General features: G+C 32.4%; 1 protein-coding gene and 1 long non-coding RNA gene across 4 annotated transcripts in view; one reads left to right on the top strand and one right to left on the bottom strand.

Annotated features, from left to right (window-relative positions):
* The window catches only part of LOC114942113 (uncharacterized), a 187,256-nt gene that overhangs the window by 72,476 nt on the left and 93,051 nt on the right, over positions 1-21,729 (top strand). The gene's annotated exons all lie outside the window — the stretch shown is intronic.
* On the bottom strand, positions 18-19,065 carry LOC114942120 (CYFIP-related Rac1 interactor B). 3 transcript variants are annotated; one of them, XM_029317432.2, is made up of 8 exons: positions 18,652-19,065; positions 18,327-18,502; positions 5,461-5,597; positions 4,879-5,103; positions 3,816-4,150; positions 2,742-2,821; positions 2,532-2,658; positions 18-2,287 (listed from the first exon to the last, which is right to left on the bottom strand). In XM_029317432.2, the coding sequence occupies exons 3-8, from the start codon at positions 5,543-5,545 to the stop codon at positions 2,150-2,152; spliced, it is 990 nt and encodes a 329-aa protein (XP_029173265.1). In that variant the 5' UTR covers positions 5,546-5,597; positions 18,327-18,502; positions 18,652-19,065; the 3' UTR covers positions 18-2,149. The 3 variants fall into 3 exon arrangements, with proteins under 3 accessions (XP_029173265.1, XP_029173266.1, XP_029173263.1); XM_029317433.2 differs by lacking the exons at positions 18,327-18,502; positions 18,652-19,065 and adding an exon at positions 8,955-9,239; XM_029317430.2 differs by lacking the exons at positions 18,327-18,502; positions 18,652-19,065 and adding an exon at positions 6,255-6,435.

Below are 21,729 nucleotides of genomic sequence, written 5' to 3' on the forward strand. Positions count from 1 at the left end.
AATAATTACAAATCTCATGCGTTTAAGGGGATTTTAATTTAATTCAAGTACAATTCGTAATGTGTGCGATAATAATATTTCTCGTGTTAATTGACATTGAATAACATTACAAAATAAAGCATATAATGAATGTAAAATTAACTGAATACTGTGTTCATTATCTTTTCCTTAAAAATTATCAAGGCAATAATTCAGGGCACTTGTTACAATGTAGTGCCAATGTAACAGTAATATCTTTGTGGATGTTGTTTATATATTATAACAATCTGTATATACAGTTGTGAGTGTTTGAGGTTTGCTACTAATGAGCGTTTCACGGTAAATTCTTATATGTAAATGTGTGATTTTTAATTTTTACGTAATACTTACACACACAAGGTTTCACATTATCGTCGGCAAGCAGTCTTCAAAATATTAATCACTAAAATGTATAAGAAGATGTTTTGTGTTAAAGTCATTTCGAAAATTTTTGCAAATTTTTTTCCTGATATTTACGCATATGAATATAAAAAAAACGAATTCTATGTATGTCGCAATTTTTTTTGTTTAGTACGACAGTAAAAAATTGTAATATCTGGAGAGAATTATTTTAAATTCTGATACTTGTTTCTCACAGAATATTTAAAAATCATATAAAGTAAACATGGTAGTCAAAAATTATCACTAGAAATTGGAACACCGAATAATCTTTTAGTCTGTAAAAATGTAAAAAAGAAAAACAAACCTCGAAAATTTAATCGAAAATTGATCTAAAAATCATATAAAAACTTAATAATCTAGTAAAAAGAAAAATTTTTTAAAAAATGTAATACACCAGAAATAATCCATGATAAATTCGTAATAAATTTCCTGATGTAAAAAGTCCGGGATTCAAATCGGTGCTCAAAATGTATGGTTGCACGTGTTAGGAGGAAATACAACAAATTATCGCGCAAGGACCATTACATTTGTACATCCGTATTTATATGTAGGTAGACGATGCTCACTGACATATATCGCGCCACATGCGAGTTTACTGATTACTGTAAATAGGACTTTCATAAGATCATTTATAATAAGAATGTGAATAATATAATGTGGTATAGTAATAATAATAATAATAATAATAATAAATCACATCTGCCGTTCTCATAACTTTGCTATACACTAAAAGCATCTTTGGTGTTCTCCTATTCTTCAATCATATATAAGAAAAGGCTACAAAATGTGATTTTAGATCACACATAATAATAATAATTGATACATTCCAAATATTAGATTTAGGATACTTTCCAAATACGAGGTTATATCGATAAAATGAGATTTGTTCCGGCAGTATTCGACTTTGCGACTTTACAACACCTCACAGTCTCACAATTCACCCTCTCGCCCGTCATTCAACAAAGAAAACAAGAGCTAAAAATCTCCATAATATCTGTAACGTGATTAAAGCTCTCTTTGTAACACCCCCAAAGATTTGTGTTACCCTAAATACACTATGATATGCTCTAATTAACTTCTCGTCCTGTTCGGGCGGAAATCATAAACGACTTTGGTTAAAACGCTGCATCAAGAAAAAAACGATCGCTGTGCGCAAAAATCTAGCCTTAAAACTTTATTTCGACTCTTATTTAATTTTTCCTATCCTTCAAAAAGATTTTGTAAATTGAAAACTCGCGCAATTCACTAATGGAAACAGCTTAATGAAAATTTTAAACGTTTAATGAGGATACTCTAAAGTTTGGAAGATTTGCCGCGACACAATAATGTTTGTTTCGCGTATAATATATAACATCGGCAATAATAATAAGTAATATGATCACATACATGAATCTCTGTCAGACAATTATAGGAAAATAAAAGGAACACGTGGTACGATCGATCGTTTGACGAATTTGATCGTAATATCAACGTGTAATTAATCAATTTTTGTTCGAAGACTTCAAATATCTCGGCAGTTTTCGGGCAGCTTTTGACGTGGTTCCGAGAACACGTGTGTGGTCCGTCAAACCGGATGTGCGCGAAAAAGAAGACCGCTTTATGCGCGATTGAGAGACTCTTATTGTTAGATCTTCGAAGCTACATAGACGGTCATTCGAGAAGTGTCTGCGAAGAAGTGCGGCTTCAACAAGCTTCAACTTCTGATGCAGCAACCGCTTTGTTTTGGTAATCATGCGGCCAGCAGGTTCTTTATATTTTTCGGTGTGTTTTCCTCGTTCAAGTGCTTCGTAGTGTAGCGCAAAGCATTCAGCAGGCCTTCGCTCTTGCAAGGCGGCTGATCCTTCAATAGTTTCACACAGCCTTTGACCTATCAGATTATGAAACATAAAATCGTTATTGTCTTTGAAAAATATGAAAAATATGAACAAAACGAGATTTTGCAATTTTTTTCTACGTGATATTGTCGGATTCTTAATGAGAAATAAGTAGTTACTCTAGAGACTTTTAACACATGATATGTCGATAAATTTCATAGAAGTATTGAATTAATGTTTAATTAAATTTTTTTATTAGAATATTATGTTCAAGATTTGTAATTTTTTGATGCTCACATCCACATTCGAACCCTTTACGAAGGCACCTTGGGGATGTACATGATCGTAGAGGATCACTAGACCCACCATGACCCTTAAAACAAAGAGCTGAGTTTCTTCTCGTTGGAATTGTGCCAACAAATTCCTGAAAGCAAATATTTCCCAAATTAGCTTCGAAGAAATTTCTTAGTCAAGCTCTGATTCCATTTTGATAGAAATAGTACTTACGGATTTTCCAACATTCGAAGACACACTTTTGCCATTGTACCAAGTGTTTCTGTTATATTTTCTCTTGCTATATCTTCGTTCTAAAAATAAAGGAAGACAATTTTATGAAGGCTAAACATATTACTGAAAATGACGAAAAATTTTTCTATCTCAAAAATATACGAATATTTTTTATATAGATTTTCCCACATTTTTTAATATCTCTGTTACGGAGCTTATATTTGAAAAACATCGTTCTTCATTATAAAATATTTTATTATACGTTTGAAGATATTTTCAATATTACGTTATTATTTTGTTATCGCTTTTAATTAAAAACTTGTATATAACATTGAACGTTTGTCCATTATGCAATATTTATTTGTTTGATTGATGTAGTTTATAGAATTCGGATAATTTAAATCGCAGAGCAGAATATCTGTCAATTTCCTGCTTCAGCAGAGCTATTCATTTTATGGACAAATTTTTTCTGTCCGCCTTGCCATTCTACTGCATGTTGATCACGTAACGCAGATATTTGTCATCGCAATCAATGCGAGTAAAAATTGATGATCTATTGCAACGTTAAAAAATATCTTTGTATGTGTCAATATGATCAAAATAGTTTTGTTAAACGCATTAAATATATATATATATATATATATATATATATATATAGGTAATATGTTACTCTATTATTACTTTTAATTTATTTTCTGATTTTTTAAATTATTAATATATAATAATTATTAATATTAATAAATTATCAACATTAATTTTGTAAAAAATTGCTAATAAGAAAAATGAAACAGTTTTTATTTATTAAGAAATTACGTTATCGCATATCAAAATGATTATACTTATTCGAGTTCAATATATCAACAATAAAATAATTACATGTATGTTCTGTATAATTTCGAAAAAAACATAGTTTCTAATCAAGGAATAATTAAGCGGTAGGTCGCGAGACCGCATGGATTACCGCAGAATTTCAGCTAATTGCCATCAGTTAGCATCTGGCCGGATCAATAATTGTCCAGGCAACAATGGGAGGTCGCGCGGACGAGAATAATGTAGAGAAGCGATACCACTTACGTCTATCAAGAAAGTAATGGTCGCGTGACTCAGAACACGAAGCATGGGTGTCGCGTGGGCGTAGAACAAGGACATTCGGTTGGCGAGTTCGTTGCCGACAACTAAATCCTTCTCTGCGTTGTCCTGTCGCGCCAAAGACGCCCTTGTCAACGTCCTCCGGTAGTAACTGAAGTCATTTTGGATCGCCGGCGTTTTCATTTTATGCTCGTCAAACTTCAACACAAATTCCAATATCTCCGCCAATTGTTTGACTAGGGCCTGCTGCGTTTCCAAATGTTGCGTTGGTGAGAGATTTCCCGAGCACAATTGACCCAAAATTTTCGGTACAACCCTTTCTGCGCATATAAATGAATAAATGTAATTATTATCGGAATAATTATCAACATTCATGCGAATCATCGGAGATGTTGTTACAATGCTCTCAAAATAAATATCCATAAAGTACATGCGAACATTAATCCATACTAATATGATTAGTACAATATATATTATTGATTTTATGTCAGAAGAGTATATAACCAATACGTAAAAGTAAACAACATGTTAACGCAATATTAATAATTGAAAATTAATATCAGTTACGATAATAAAACACGAGATAATGATTAATTAATCATTTGAATATAATGATCAATCAATAATTTTAACATTTTTAAATTGTTGACGATAATTCCTTTCGATTGTTTTTGTATACAGAATAATTAATGAGACAAAAATTTTTAAAAATTGAAAATTAAATATACTCATATTAATATTACCGTGCAATATTACAATATGATATACTATTAATATGAACATATACTTTTGCTCGTAACTATTTGCAACAAAAATCAGATATGGCGAGACCAATGTTCTCTGAAATATTTTTTCACGGATATTACTCCGATAACTATTAATACTTATAACTAATTAAAAACATACGGCACAAATGTGATTAAAAACAAGTGCAGACTGAAGTTTTCCCAATATTTACACCGATATTGAACCTCCAAGAAGCGAAGTGTAATATTTTCCCTATTTATAGAAAACTGATATCGTTAATAATGTAATTAATGATACGTACCGAGTTCCAAGGAAAACTCATAAAATCGTTTGAGTTTCGCGACGAGGGGTGCTACGGTCAGATAAGCCTTTCGTTGGCATTCCTCGGTGGGTGCTGAAATTGCTTCTCTGATTTCTTTGCCGGCCCCTTTGTAACATTGTATTTCCTCCAAAATAGATTCTGAATTTTTCAGCACCCTTTGCACTGCTTCGAACGTCTCGCGTTCGATATCCGATGGTTGCGCATCTGAGAATAAGTAGTACAAACTGATTTGATCAAACACAATATATTTTATAGATTTTTGCTATATAGAATTTATTTAGCTTTATTTTCGCTATATAGAATTTATTAAGCTTTACAGATTTTATTTTTAATCATATATAAAATATATTATTAGATTATACATTTACATTATTTTACGAAATAAATATTTACAGTTATATATATATTAGTATGTATTATTCAAATATTTTTTTCAAAGATTAAATATCTCTCTCTTCGTATTTCTCTCTCGGAAAAAAAGATTAGTACGTAACAGGTCATAAAAATCAATACTAAGAATGGATATTAAAATTCTTCGTGAGAAAAATGAATACGACTTACTTTCGAAATCTAAGAAGACGTCGTACTTTTGAGGCGTGCAACAGGTAGACTCGTCTCGAGCCAAAAGACTCAAAAGCTTGCCCATCGTAAGTGTACAGCTTCTCTCGACAAGGGTCACTTTACAACGTGAAAGACATCTGTAAGACAAAGTAATGTGTAATATGTACACGAGTTTTTTACTCTTGCAATAATAATAACTGTAGCATTATACAATTCCTTTTTTTAATTACAATTGTTTTGTACAACTTATATTATTTGAGATTTTATTTTTTTTAAAAGGATTCATTTAAAATTCGTCAACCGGAATTAATTTTGCAAATGTTTGGAATGTCTTGCACATATAATAATTCTAACACATTCCACAGATTTCTCGCTAAAAACACAACCGAGAGATTTCACGGGGGATTATATTTTTTAAATAATTACAGGAGATACTCGAAAGTTTTTTTTATCCGAGATTAATCCAATCAGCGAACGAAAGATATACGTTTGCACAATCGGGTTTCTATTCAAGTATGGATTGACGAGTGGGTAACTTGTCACCAGTCCGAGACTACAATGAAATTGAAATTTCTGTCTGGCGAGCCTGAGCCTATATATTCACACTCTGCACTCTACACTCGAATCATTAATTCCATACGGACGATATATACACGCCTGGACGGCTCGGATTAACGCGTATCCGTATACCGATATATCGCAGGACAAATGAATTCTGCGAACTCGTCAACTCGGGGATGAATCCGGTTGATCAATTTCCGCGAACGAGATGTTCCCCGCCAACCTCACCTCACCTGAAACGTTCGCGAAGGGGCTCCATTCGGCCGTCGATGAGGACCAACGATGACTCACGTGGGAACGTCGCGATCGAGTTTTATCGCGCCGCACCGGAGGAGGACACGCGACGAGAGTGGCACGTCCGAGAGGACTAAAAGCTCGGTCGTACTTGTCACTCGGGTGTGAGGGAGCGACGACGATCGGCTTTACGGTTTCTAAAATTGCAAACGACGAGATTCCGCTGTACCAACGAACGGCCACGTTATTTTCGGACCACATTTCGTGCTCGTCATCTTCGGCCACCGAGCCTCTCGCGCATTCCACTCGTCACAAACTTCGTTATGTATCGTGCATCATTGCTTCAAACTTCCTCGAAATCTCATTTTTTTATTTACATAAATATCTATGATATTTCGGGACACAAATTCACGATTCGTAATAAGTCAGTGCAATTCGATATTCATTTTTACAACAGCACTCGTTTACAAATAATTATAAAAAGTTAGAAAATTATTATGGAAAGAGGTGTTTACTTATAAAAAGTAAATATTAATTTTCAGTAATATTACGAATTTGATATTATTTTATCTAAAATGATAAAATTAAATATTGAAAGATGTTAATAGACGTTTTATGCTATGTAATTAAAAATTATAATTTTTAAATCAACGGATTTGTTATTATTTTATCTAAATATTAATTAAATATTAAATAACATTAATTGCTTTTACGACTGAAAAGCTTCGTTAATTTAATACAAGTTGGATTTTTGGATGAATAAATCTATATGAACCATGTATCTCTTAATAGAATTAATTAAATAATTTTAGCATAACTGTGAATTATATTATATCAGTATTAAAAATATACGAAGAATTTAAATTTAATAAATTCAATATTAAAATAAAATAAAATAATGTGTTTTAGTTAAAAACATACATTGCGTACATTTAAAAAGATGGCATTTATTATCATAGAACCGGTTGCTGTGTCCTAAATTAACTATATTGATTAATTGCATATTTTATCAACGGCTACAAGTGATATCAATGTACAAATACTGCGAACTGCAATATGAAATAAATGTTTGCATTTGACATTCCTCCGACATTCTCCAGTGCGAAACGTTTGAAACAAGTAACATGTGTGTCTGTAATATTCTCTGCAATATTCTCTTGTGTGCAATTATTTGTGTTTTGCTTTATCTGTGTCTTTCCTTTTTTTACAATATGTGCTTTTGATAAATACGATAAAAACGTACATTTTAAATTGTAAAGTCCAAAATAATAGAAATCGGTTTCGATATATTTAATCATCAATTTTTTTTTATTAATTTGATAATAATTATTAAAACAATTTAAGTGACAGAACAGAAATAGATTGCATTCTTTCTAAACATTTTAAAGATGTATATATACTTATCAGTAATATATGTATACTAATTATTATCAAAATAAATTGACAATAAGACGAACAGGATATATATTTTATTATGCTTGAAATATTTGCAATAAAAATAATTACAATTTATCCGAATATCGATTAAAGGAAAGCTACAAACTCGTGCGCACTAAAACTTTATATAATATTCCTAGTTTCGATGCTTTCTTAAATCTCACATGTTTAATTACCGTCTCAATGAAAGAGTTAAAATTTTTCTACTTTAGCCACGGTATTTCTATCGAGAAGAAGTACTAAATATAATTCTTTTTGAAAGTAATCCCAAATATTGCTTACGATAAAAGTAACTTGAAAATATTGATTTACGATTCCAGAAAATTGATTTTACGACAAAGTATAATTTCATTAATTCTTTCCGTTTGTTTGTCTCTAAAATATTAATTTACATGATAAGATATTTTTCCAAAATTGTTTTATATTTCTTTAACACACAACAGACACCAAAGGCAATAAAAGCGATTAAACTTGAGACAAAAAGAACGATTTATATTGCAATTAAAAGTCATACGGCTGAGAGAGACTACATCGTTTGCGAAATTCCAAAGCCTCAACGCTTTTCAATTAAAAACGTATAATGCAACTACGATGCTGCATTGACTTGTCAATGAATAAATTCCACAATATTACCTCATTCATTTATCTACGCCAATATCCGCAATAAAAGTGCTATGTATGTGTATGCAATCCAATGCGAATGGGTATTCTTACTTAGACTACTGCACTAAAACAACAATTCCGTGACCTATCCGAAACGGTCATCCGGCACTCGATGCCAAAACTCCCACACATTCCCGAACGAGAAACGGAGTTCAAAGAACCTGTGCACTGCAAATTTCGAACGCCTCGTTGACTGACTGATGATCGACGAACAGTATGATGAACAAAATTATCACCCTCGAATGTCATTGCATATTAAAGAGACTTCCATTTTTATGAAATATTATGTTTTAATTTTTTTCGACGTAAACAGCTATGGCTGATGATACTGATAAATAAATTTGTCAAAAGATGCAACTTTCAGAACTTTCAGATGTATTTTATCAGACTTATCAACGCTCAATTTTATTAATTTTATTTTTCTTGATTTTATTGTTCGTGTTTAAAACCTAGAATTATATAAAGACGAAGATTGAATTTGACTTTGTTTAAAGTTCACCAATGTAAACAAAAGCAGTATCATTATAAGATGTATCGTTGGATCGAATAATATTTTAGATCTCTTACAATTAGAAATTGTTTGGATATTTGTCACCTACTCTCACGAGCAATGGAAGCGGCAGGCTCGTTCTTTCGTGAACTCGAGCCTTGGTCCTGCCGGGGTCCTGGCAGGATTTTACGAGAACGCGTCGGGGATTATTCTGTGCGGTCCGATTAATCGCGTGACGTTCGACGCGCTCACCGTCGCGGAATCGCGGCGTAATCGGCGCCGACGGCGCGAGCACATGACGCCGACAGGTGCACGTCGTACGGGATGCTGGAATGCGTCACGGGGTCAACGAGCAGGCGAGGCGAGTGCAACAACTGTCATCCGGCGACCGGCCATGTTGTAGATTTCGAGAGGGGGTTGCTTCGAGTCCTTTCCTTATTTGGTAAAGCGGCGGCGCGAAAAATCGATGGGGGTTGCTTCGCAGCAAGGGTGACGAGATGGCGCTGAATAGGGATGGTTTGGTTGCCAAATGTATATCGAAATCCCGCCTGTGCGTATAAATCTAAAGGCGGTAAAGTAAAGCAGAAGAAATGACAAAAACGATTGGCAGAGTAAGATTTATTTCACGCGAGAGAAGATCATTTAATTAAATAAACGAACAAATTTTTAAGAAATAAAATTATGGGAATGAAATTACGATTTGAAAAAAGGAGCTATGTAAGTCATCCGAATATCGGTGTTAAAAGATATTAAGACATAATTTTAGAATCCCCTGATAAACATGTTATAATAAAAAATTTATTTAGGGAGTTATTTTATTTTGTTTGGAATTGAAGAATCCCGGGTTTGGAATTTTCATTAACTTTTAGAAGGATAATTTTGCAGATTAACAAAGCGTGAAATTGATATTAAAAGAGAAATTACTAAAAATCTTATATTTTTTCAATTTAATAGCGTTTAAATAAATGTGAATGTTATTAAATCAAAATTCAAAATTGTGTTCTAACAATTGATTTTATAATATAATATTTTCAAGGATAGGATTAAAACATTTTTTTTGCTTTATTTGCGTATTAGAAAATGTACTGTAAAATTTTATTAAAAGTAAATTATTCTACACAGTTGACAAAAATAAAATAACTGAAGAAATAAAAATAAAATGAGAAAATTAAGTATTCTTTTTTTTGGAATGCAAAATATTGCACATATATGCACATTCCTTTTTAGTAATACCTAATTACCTTAGTTTCAATTTCATGACATAATTATTAAATTTAAACCTTCGTCTTTATATAATTCTGGGTTACAAGAACAGACAAGTATTCACACCCTTAAAAGCTGAGCTTTGAATGTAACATATTGCCACGAATTTCACAGAAATTGAGACAAGTATCGACCAAGCATCGACCTATTTGATGAATATACTATATGGTGATAAATGTGTGTGAGTGTGTGTGTGTGTGTACTTTCGTGTAACGAAATCCTTGATATGAGAGAAACATGCTATCAATTGTGAATAATAGAAACGAATATAGTACCTCAAATATGGCACGCTTATCGATTCTATAGCGCATTGCGACGTATTGATTTGATGTTCAAATGAATCGGTGTTCTTCGCGTGATTCTATATTATCCTGGGTAATAATAAGATTGATACACACGTGCGGAACAAATGGATATGTATATCTAATATATCGAGTGAGCTCCACGTGTCTTTGTACTATTACTATCGGTACTATTACTATACTCTCTTTTCATGGATCAACGGGGTGACACCGACGTCACGTAAGGGCGATCGACGTCGCTCAGGGTGGACCGAGTCACTTGGAGGGAAGCTAATCAAATTAGCATTCGCGTCGCTCGGCATCGCAGTAGATCGCATCGATGCCTTTGTGGGTCAACGCTCGTCGCGTAAACAGACGTTTTCGACTTGGCAGACTTCGATTTTTCATACAGCGTAGACCCCCTCGATATAGATCTTTTCCCGCAAAAAATGATCCTCTTTGATCGTTGACTTCTTCCTTATAATCGATGTTCGAGTTCATCTCTCAAATGACAACGAGAATTATATACTTTTTTTATTGATGAAAAGTCTCTTCGTCAAAAATAAAAATTTCTAAAGAGAATATACGTATAAGATGGAGCTACATATATGTATGTATAAAATTTGTGGTGAGACTTAATATAAGTAAATATAATAAAAATTCTATATATATATAGTTATATGTAAATTAAATTTAGATAAGAGAAATTAAATGCAAATACATTTTCATAATATATTTAAAAAATTATGATTATACTAGATCATTCAAACTTCAGCAGAGCTAGAAATTCGATAATTAATAATTATTAAAAATCACTATTTTATACATTTACATCTCCATATAAAGAAATAACAAAATAAAAAAATATCGACTTCCCTGGTAGAAATTGCCTTGCCGGTGCCACTTGCTAGCACCATGCAAGTTTGCCACACTACAGCCTTATCTAAAATAATTGGAAAGATACATATCAGGGCCATCCTTGCGCCTGATATATAAATGGCGTGGCATATATTATAAAGTTAAACGGGCGCAAGTCTGGATTTGACCAGACTTCTAATGCGGCTCATATTTGCGTCACGTCAAATGCTGTCGAGATTTTTATTGATTTTCACATTTAATGTATATCTTTTGTCATACATATATCTCTTGTTTTTTGGATCCTTTCCTTCGCCTGGATTTTTTGCATGCAGGGAAATTGTTAAACGAGTATTTAGGCGTCTACGCAGAAATTTGTGTGCATATATATAAACATCTCGTTAAACGGAACTCTTCCGGGCCTTGTTTATTAACAAATAAATTTTTTTTGTCGTAAATAATCTAAAAGTAAGTAACCATACTCATAATTTTTGGCACCAAACACAGGGACAACTGTAATAATAACTACAATTTTATCGAACATTAGAGACTTTAAGAAATTGATCGAGAATAAGAAAAATTATACAAGAGAACAATTATAGAAAAAAAATACAATATTAAAACATTAATTTAATTAAATAAATAACAAATAATAGCTATTGCTATTAATTCGTTTTCTATCTTTATACTGTTTATAAAAGATAACTAATACTAATCCTTTTTATATACATATATATGTGTGTTTTTAGGACATGATTTCCCAAAATGACTTTAACTCGAAATAGTAATAAAACTGGGTCTTGATTTCTTTTATATAAAAGTAGTTCACTTAGAAATGATTTAATGTTTTTTGACTATGCTATCCAAAAGAAGATTTATCTCGGATCTGCGAATTATACGGTATTAAACAATCACAAAAAAGTCTTAGTTTGTGAAAGGTCATATATAAAAAGATTTTCATTTTTCTTTCTCATGAGATCAGACGTTAAGCTTTATCATTATGTTGTTCATTTGAATATCACATATATGGCTCATTTATTTTCGTTGATTTGAATATATAGTAGATGCATATAAAAATTTAAAAAAGCTAAAAGTATTTTCTTATTATACATTGCGTATTTTTAAATATTTCCTGGAAAATTTAGCGAACTATTTTAATCGATCAATTGTAAAATGTGTCAGAAATTTGCTAAGCTTATATATTTCGTATATATTTACTGCGACGTGCGTTCACAATTGCAATAGTTTAAATGTCGTTGTGGCGACGAGATTTTTGCACCTCTTTCAATACCGCGATTGGATAATCGTCGGAAATTGTGGGCGAGGATAATCGACGCCTATTAAAGGCCTTTTTGTGCGTCAATTCTAGCAAATCAATTGAGATCTCCCCATCATCATACACAACTCTCCAGTTTGACATCATTTCTTGTACATATGATGCGACGCAATAATTTTGTGTTACAAATCTTAAACCCTTTCTCCTTTATTTATGTTTTACATTTATCATGAACCATTATATACAGTTGTGTGATTTTCAGTCCTCTCAATAACATCAAATACAATAGAATTTATTTTGTGTCACGCATATTTCAATAATTATCAATCAATTTTTTAACGTGAAAGACGTAATAAACTCATCACACGTGTTTACATAATAAAAAAAAAATTAGCTTCGTCATATAAAATAAACATAAAAGACAAAAGAATCATCTTTTTTGTCAAAGCGCGTCAAAATGTTATATATATGATATAAATGTCATCAGGCTTAACTTTACAAAAAATATCTTTAACAAGACCGTTGTGTATACGATTTGTAATATGTACACAGAGAAAAAAGTCTGAATGTGTCTCTTTAAAGATGATATGCTAGAATCAGAGATATTCCAGCTTCATTATGCTAATAAACATCATATTAATTAAAAGTTTAATATGAAATAATATGCTAAGAAAAATTGCATCGCAACGTAATTAATATTGATTCATAAATATACGACATAGCTTAAATATACAGTTATCTGTAATCTAAATCTATTAAATATTAAAATAAAATTTTCTCATAATGTAAGTTTTAATAGTTTTGGTCGGAAAAGATATATGATTATATATTAAATGACTCCTATACTGTTGTGTGGAAGACGGATTAAAAATTTGTCAAGCTAATTAGTTTTTATTTAATAACTTAATTAATCGAAATTTGTCATTGTATTTATTTTCGCTTCGAAATAAAAATCCAACAAACTGACCTTGTTCATCATCCATGAAAATTTATTGCGTCCTGAAAATAAAATTGCTTTAATCTTAAATTATCATAAATAACTCGTTATACAGTTACGTTCACGAAAATAATTTTTCCGGTCACGAAGTAGTCCGGACAGAGACCGGTGCGGCCCTGACACGCGTGTCCGAACACCAGCACGCATTAATTCGCGCGCGCTCGCGCGCGCTTAATATGATAAGTATGCACGTGGTTTAAATGTCACCGAGGAACGTAAGCAACGCTCTGCGAGGACACGATGACGCCTCGTTAAGTGTTATATGTGCGCGATATATGCCGAAGCACGTCTTTGCGGACGGTGTCTGTGAGCGAGTTTCCCTCTCGTGGTGTGACCCTGCCCTCTTTAACGACGCGGCGGACTAATTATCGGGGTTGACGAGCGGAGATCCAACGATCCGAAGACTGGAGCTCCGACACGCCGTCCGATAAATAAAGCTACAAAGGATACTCCGATAACGAAGCAATCGACTTTTTCCAGAAGATATACTTATAAAAGCGGTTTTGAATCGAAGAGAGAGAGAGAGAGAGAGAGAGAGTAATCACGCTTCAATTTGCCGAAAAGGCAAATTACACGGTTCCTGCGGGCTCAAGATAGCAATTTGAATCCCGAGAGATACCGTAACCTACTTTAGGCGATGTTTTTTCAGAGACTGTCCAGCAGTAAGAGTAGACTACTGGAAGAAATCTTTCTGGGGAAAGATATCTCTTCGAGGATATCCCTGAGGAGAATTTATTTATGTCACTGATAAATTTAAAATGCGGATAAATGCGATGAAAATTAAAAAGGATTACCACGAGAGAGAAAGAGATCAAAGTTGATGTTCTTGTAAGTCTCGCAAAGAGCTTTCGAGAGAGCTGAAGATTTATCTAATAGTGTTATTACTTTAGTTTAATTATTACTTGATAAGCGATTTAATTTTTTCCTAACCGACGAGAAATTCTCTCACGTCTTCTATATGACAATTACGTAGCGACAACAATTACTAGTGTTTGTTTTCCAAACGCGTAGAATCTAAACAATAATGAGAATGAGAACGGCAAAATTACCAAGAAGATATGTGCGCCAGAAACTATTAATTAAGAAACGATGAGTTCAAAGAGCGCACGAATCGTGAAATTAAATGTGCTAGAAGAATGCACATTGTTTGTGAAGTTGATGATATAATATTCTATGATTATATAATATAATGAAGTGCAAGTGTGTAATTATATTATTAGTCAAGCTATTTCTACTAGTCACTTAATGTAACTCTATTTTTAACACGTTTATGTGCAATATTGTAAGAAATTGACTGACTCAAAGACTCACATATTTTTTTATATAAATTTCTAATTATGTTTGTAGATTAAACGAACGAAAATAATTTCTTTGCTATTAAATTTTACTTTGAAAGAAATGACTATTACGCCACTGCGGTTGTTAGGAATCGAAACCTGTTGTACGAAATATTTTTCCCGATGCTTACGCCATTGGCCAAGCAGGGGGGATATCGTCATATCCCGGACGAAGACAGGAAACCTCCAAGTAAAATTCCCCTCCGGTCGTACGCACATATGCGTCAACGAGCATCGGCGTACGTTTGATTGTAAATGAAAGCAGGAAAGAAGCGACGAGACGAAAGTGGAGTGATGAAGAAGCGAAAAACGCGCGATCAGCGCGAGAATTTTTCATAAATTATAGAATTACAAAAAATATTTCTATTGAAAATCAATAAACAATTAAAGACGTAGAAAAATTAATTTAAACCTATGAATTGAGAGAGATTAATTTTTTTATTTTTATATTTTTTAAATAAAAAAACTTTATATATCAATGTCTTTGTTCAATATAGAAACGCTTTTATAATTTAGAGTATAGATATGTATCACGAATAGTCGCGCGTTGTCATTTCAGTACTAACATGAAATCACATAAACGTCTTGAGCACGAAAGCAATAAATTACAAGTACGCTAGATTTAACCCAGAAAATCGAAAATTGCGGCACAAAGTAGATTCCTAATTGGCGCAAAATAATGCCCGCATGGCATTATAAAAAGTCTGAATGCACGCACGGTCGCTGCGGTCTAATTTCACGTACATGTACACATTACATTTTAGATTCCGGAGGTTTGGTATCCGTTTCAGTATCCTTAACATTTAGCACGTGATGTAACACTGTGATAATTGCCTTTATCTTATAGCTGTCAAACAGATAAAATATCTTTTATTTTACATCTCTGGTGTAATATTATTGAATAATATTACTTTTATTATATGTATATATAAGAAATGTAAAAATTAATTTGAATCATTTTGTTTAAATTGAAAATTTATTTAATCTAAAAAAATTTATTGTGTTTAATCAATGTACACATGTAAGAAAAAATTAATTCTAATAATGAAACTTGTTAAGAGAATAATTTTTCTAGGTTGATGTGCAACATTATGCAGATATTGCATCTTTTTTGATAGGATGAATTTTATTAGTGCATTATCTCGTTTGTTTATTTAATTTTATTTAAATATCTTGTTTAATAATGTTCGTATATCGAAAGTCCACTCGCAATTGTTTTTATTTTTACATTGAAGCAGTTCCCATATTTGGCATAAATGTAAATCATCAAATAAGCGTTTAAAAGCGTTTTCCAATATTCATTATGCCAAAATTAACCATTCGTTAAAATTAACAAGTTTGTCGATTATTGCGCGATTATTCAACAATTTCGTGTAATACAATTTAGAAGAATTTTAATTTAAAAAATTTCTATTATATATTTTTTATTTTAACATAATTATAAATAAATTGTCTTAATTTTGCAAATAAATTTTATTATCAGTAAATTTAATTACTGCGGAAAATGAGTGAGTTTAATTTAGAGAATTGATTTTCGGCAGACACACGTACGATGCGGAATCTTTGGTATCATTCGATCGATGAAACATGCCATCAACAACTAATGAATTGCGCTTATGCTTTCCCTTTTGCGTTCCTGACGAACGATCGAATGACCTACTTGTTAATTGGTGACAGGCGGGTCCACGCTCTAATTAACGGCAAAAACCGATATAGTATTAAGTAATTTACTATCGACTTCCGATCAATAGTAGGTAGAGGAAAAAATCCACTCGTGATTAAATGTTCCGAGACATCCATTTGATGCGCTTTGCAGGATTGAAAAAAATTTTATAAAGAGAGAAATAAAGTTTTATATTCTTAGATAAGTTTTCTGTCAATGTTTCAAATTAAATAAGTTAAACCGAAATAATAATAACAAATTCTACAAGAACGAAACAAGAATGAAACAAGAGATATGTCAAATAGAAAAATATGACATCTGTCGTTACATCATGCGGTTACATTTACAGCTGACTAACTATTGACAATTATGTGTCAAGCACTTTCCAAGTTGAAACTCAGATACAGAAAAACAAACTAACAGAAAAATCTTCCGTTTTAAACATTGCCAATGACGTTAATTGTTTTAACAGATGAAATAGAATTATATCATCAAAATGCGCGATCTCGTTTAAATTATTTCGCTCTTTTTGAGAATTTCGCGATATTTTTTATCGTATGAAAAAATTCCTCTTTTGAAGCTCGCGTTTTGTTTTTGCAATTTTTATGCTATCGGCAGTTATAAGCATTATTATTGGAAAAAAAAGAAATAATACAAGTGCTGATTTTCGTATCGGTGGTAATGTATTTATTATGTGAAAGCCAAATAATGCGCATGCACATTACGTACATCGCGCGAAAATTAATTCATTGAGATATCGCGGCGGATCTTGCCGCAAAGAACGTGATAAGTAGCTTGATGTAGATAAATTTCGGTTTACTCGATCTACTGTATTAATTAAACGCAATGCAATTTCTTGCGATGCATTGTCCTTTCACTCATTTTAATGCAGTTTCGTTCTAGATAATTTTTCGTTCGAGCAAATATCCGTTATCATTTATTAATTTGACGTATCAAATTGTCATCAATAAATTATTTATTTTTATAATTTTATATTAATTTTGTATAGTGTGTTACAAGGCTAAAATTTGCAATTTCGAACCGTGAACCGTGCATAATGACTTATTTCGCTTTCGTGCCTTATCCCTCGCATGTCTGAGCGTGTTAGAATTTATCTCTATGTGAAAATTAATTCCATGAAAGTCCGTTGCACACATACAGATCCTGTAAATCGTGCGGTATGCAGAGACTGCGGAATTGAGGAAAGATATGCCAACAAGTAAATCCTCGTGTGCAAATCGTTTAAGCAAAGGTTATCGAGCAATATGTTGATTATTATTCAGAGGTACAATTTCGTGAATCATTTCCTGCATTTATGCACTATGTCGTTTGACATTGAACGATTTTTATTGTGTTATATTTATATACGGAAGTAGCTTTTGATGATAATATCGATATAATTATAGTTTTTGTTGCTTTGTATTTATCGTAAAATAAATAAGGCATTGATCTTCCTAAGATTAAAGCTAAAAGTTGGAAGTTTAAAAGTAATCGCGATAAAAAGCGATGAAAGTGTAATTTACATTTTATTCAAATACTTAAAACTATATATAGAGAAGAGAAAGAAATATTTTATATAAAAGTCTTCATTAATTATTAATTTAATATTTTAGTTTTATCTTTACACAACTAATATTTCTCTATATTTTTATAGGCAGAAATACTTCATACTAAATAAATATTTTTATTTGAATAATAAAATTACCGCGCGTGTCTTAATCATAACAAGTACAATCCAAATAATCAACTGTAAAATATTTAAGCAGGATAAATATACACATATACGACGTATGAGAGAAATTGGTTTACCTTTTAACGACGTGGAACGAGTCGTGACATCACTTAACGATCGAATTATTAAACGGATGAGTTCGATGATGAGGCACCCTTTTACGAAGAGCTGCAGAGGAGCGCCGTCAACATCGTTCTTCTTAGCTGATTAATATACGCTTCCGGAGAGAACAAGCTCCTTAAGAGACACTTCCCTAAAAGGATAACTCTTGTTTCTGATAAGGAATTCTTATGGTACATAGATAATATTTATCACGCACGCAGACCACACACAATTCGTAAACAATTGTAATAATATAGTGCCTTTGTGTCTGTAGCAAACGAAAAACACAGTCGATTTTACCTCTTCTTTATTTATTCCAGCGTCCGCAAATATTTGAAATCATCGATCTCAAATATCGATCAAATCGATCAGCTGTTCGACCGGCTGCTTCTCCCTCGCGAAGAAAAGAATTTGCAATTGTCTGCAATAATCAATCTTACACTTTTCTGTTAACTTTCTTTTGAAAAGAAAATCTTCAAAAGATATAGCTCTTCACAAATTTCAACGAGGATGTCTGTAATTCGAAGTGCGATGAAAGACTGATTCGAGGAAGGCGCGTTGCTTGAACTCCGCGTTAAAACTTTCGAACGAGTAACTGCGAGTGGGGGAAATCGACCCCTCGTGACGAGACGCGACGATCGATTTTTTAAAAACACGAGATATGAGGTCTCGTCGATTCGAGACGAACGGCGCGGCGTGACTCTCACCAAGGTTGTTGCATTACTGTCAAAGCAAACGCCGAGACAGTTTCGCTGAGGCCGACCAGTCAGCTATAGACCCCCACTCTCGACACGTCACTGCCTCCCACAGCGTGGCTTCACAACATCGTTAAGTTGTTACAGAGTATCATTCTGCTCTCTGATCTGTTCAGAAATTTGCAATTGCACGGAAAATCCAATGTAGACATAGCAAAGAGAAGCTGCGGTCTTATATTTCATTATATTATCTGACTATGTTTAGCCAATATTCTATTGCAGGAGCTATGCATGTACTTTGAATAATATCGCTTTATGTGGTTCATTAGAATTTCTCGTATTTCCATTCCACATTAAGGTATACTAAAATAAACAAAAGATTGTTTTATTTTATTCTAATGGTTTTCCATTTTTTCAAAATGATTTTATTATAGAAATTAAATGTTTTTTTAGCTTTATTTTTTTGCAGAAATACAGATCATTAACAGCTAAAGATATTACAGAAGATTTACATGTCCGGAACTAATTCCAACTTTTCTCTTGATGAAAGAAGAATAACATTAGAAAGCGATTTCTTCTTCTTTCATAATTCCTTTCTATAATTGTTAAGTATTTATCACTATGGAAATATCTTTACATTATCAGAATAATCAGACTTTCATCTCAACTGAAACGTTGGAATTTAATTTTGATTCGTACTTTTGTTTACTTGCTTAGATTATAGATAAGGTAGAAAGTATATTTGAAAATACTTGCAGAACTTACGAAGACGGATCCGGATATATTTGATTCCAGATATTCGGATAATATTGTTAATTATTCAAGTGCCTTCAAATTATTTTTTTCTGAAATGCATTTTTTAAATTATGCATTTAATTCTTATATCGCTTTTAATATAAATTATCATTAATATCGCGTTCTACTTGTGCTTTTTTATAAACACATATTTGCAGCTACATAATTTTGTTGATATTAAAAAGCATTATTTTAAAATTTATAAAATTCTGAAAGCGCGACTCCACGATCAGCAATATCGAGAAAAGATTTAACCGCGCGTCTGACAGGCGATCGATTTATCAACGAGCAACTATAATTTTATATTAATGGTCAGTATCGTGAAAAAGTGCGCTAACGATAAGAATCGCGCAATGCAAGGGTAATGACTCATAAAGTGGCAAACGTGAGACTGATTGTCCAGCTGACGCGTAAATACCTGCACATGTTTCCGTCAGGTGCATACGACAATGCGAGAATTCGTTCGTTGAACGTCAGAATGAAGGAAGAAAAACCGCAAATGCTGCCAAATTGAAAAATAGTGCAACCTTACGAAAAGATTTATAAATAGGAAGGAAGAGTTAAATTTACGAAAGACGATTTTCAAAAAGGAACATATTTTAGAAATAATAAATTGTGTGAATTTTCAATAAATATTTTTAGTTTATAAAAAATTATAAAAAAGTATAATTTTTGCAATTATAAAAGTTGAAGAAAACCACATTTTACTATCTTTAGGATACATAAATTAGTATAATAGAGCGGTCAAGGATATGCAAACTGTATATTTTTTCATTTATTACTGGCATAATTGGATAATTAGCAAAAAATGATACAAGGTGATCAAGTTATTCATTGTAAGACGACGCGATCGGCTCTTTTTGTTTAAACTTTGTGAGTCACACATGAAACTGCAAGCGACCATTATTCCGTGTAATAGTTACTTCACGGCGAATCGTATGTCTTTGTGCAAAATCGAATCTGCCGCAGCGCTTTGTCGTCTGTTCCACCGGCTTTCTACTCTAATTTATGCAATAATCAAAGTTCATTCGCATTAAGAGATATCAAACGACACAGAAATATTAACAAAGATCGAATCAAGGATTCGAATTTGCGTAAAATTAACGCGAATATACTCTTCATTATATTTACGAAAACGATTTTATCATACGAATATTTTATCCTTCATGCGCGAAAAGATAATTCATTCTGCAAAGTCTACGCTTATCACTGTACTCATAAAGAAAATATTTTCTACAGGCAAAAATAAAGATTAGATTCATATTAGAGATTTGGAATTAATTAGACTCATCCACATAATTAGTTACGAAAGATTCACTTTTATAAATAATGTCTTCCGTTGTGAGCCGAGTGAAATGAACAAGAAGTCGCTTCCTACTCGAAAGTGCTTCTCGCCGACATGCATCAGCGACCTACCTTAATGCAACGTGCATATGTAATAGCGATTAGTGCGTGCCAGGGTACAATGACTTGGTAAGCGATGGACTGCACGCAACCGAAGCATGTGTCCTCTTGAACATACGTCGCATAACAACGCGTACGTGCATGTATGCATATAAAAAAAAATACTTTCCCCCATATTTATAGCTAACGTTGTCAGCGGGTGAATAAAAAACGCGCGATATCGCGATAATTTTAAAGGAGCTCGTAACAATGATTTGAAATTTTAGAATATGTGAAATCATGACAAACATAAAAATGTTTTTTTAATAATTTTGTAAAAATTCCAATTATCGATAAGTGCGCTCTATAATCTTTTACCTTATCTCTGATACTCTGAATTATCACGAAAATGTTATTTATTGCAATAACATTTTATACGTTAAGAAATATCATCTTTAATTGCATAAAATATAATTTAGAAAGAAAGATTCTATAGAAAATGTTA

This window comes from Nylanderia fulva, unplaced genomic scaffold (assembly GCF_048542155.1).
Source record: "Nylanderia fulva isolate GAGA-0341 unplaced genomic scaffold, ASM4854215v1 Scaffold1, whole genome shotgun sequence".
Lineage (NCBI taxonomy): Eukaryota > Metazoa > Arthropoda > Insecta > Hymenoptera > Formicidae > Nylanderia > Nylanderia fulva.

Coding starts and splice junctions, on each gene's coding strand:
- LOC114942120 (XM_029317430.2), bottom strand. CDS start 6,280: ATGGAGCCCCTTCGCGAACGTTTCAG. Junction 2,822..3,815: donor CCATTACTTTCTTGATAGAC/GTAAGTGGTATC, acceptor CTTTATTTTTAG/AACGAAGATATAGCAAGAGA. Junction 2,659..2,741: donor CTTCGAATGTTGGAAAATCC/GTAAGTACTATT, acceptor ATTTGCTTTCAG/GAATTTGTTGGCACAATTCC.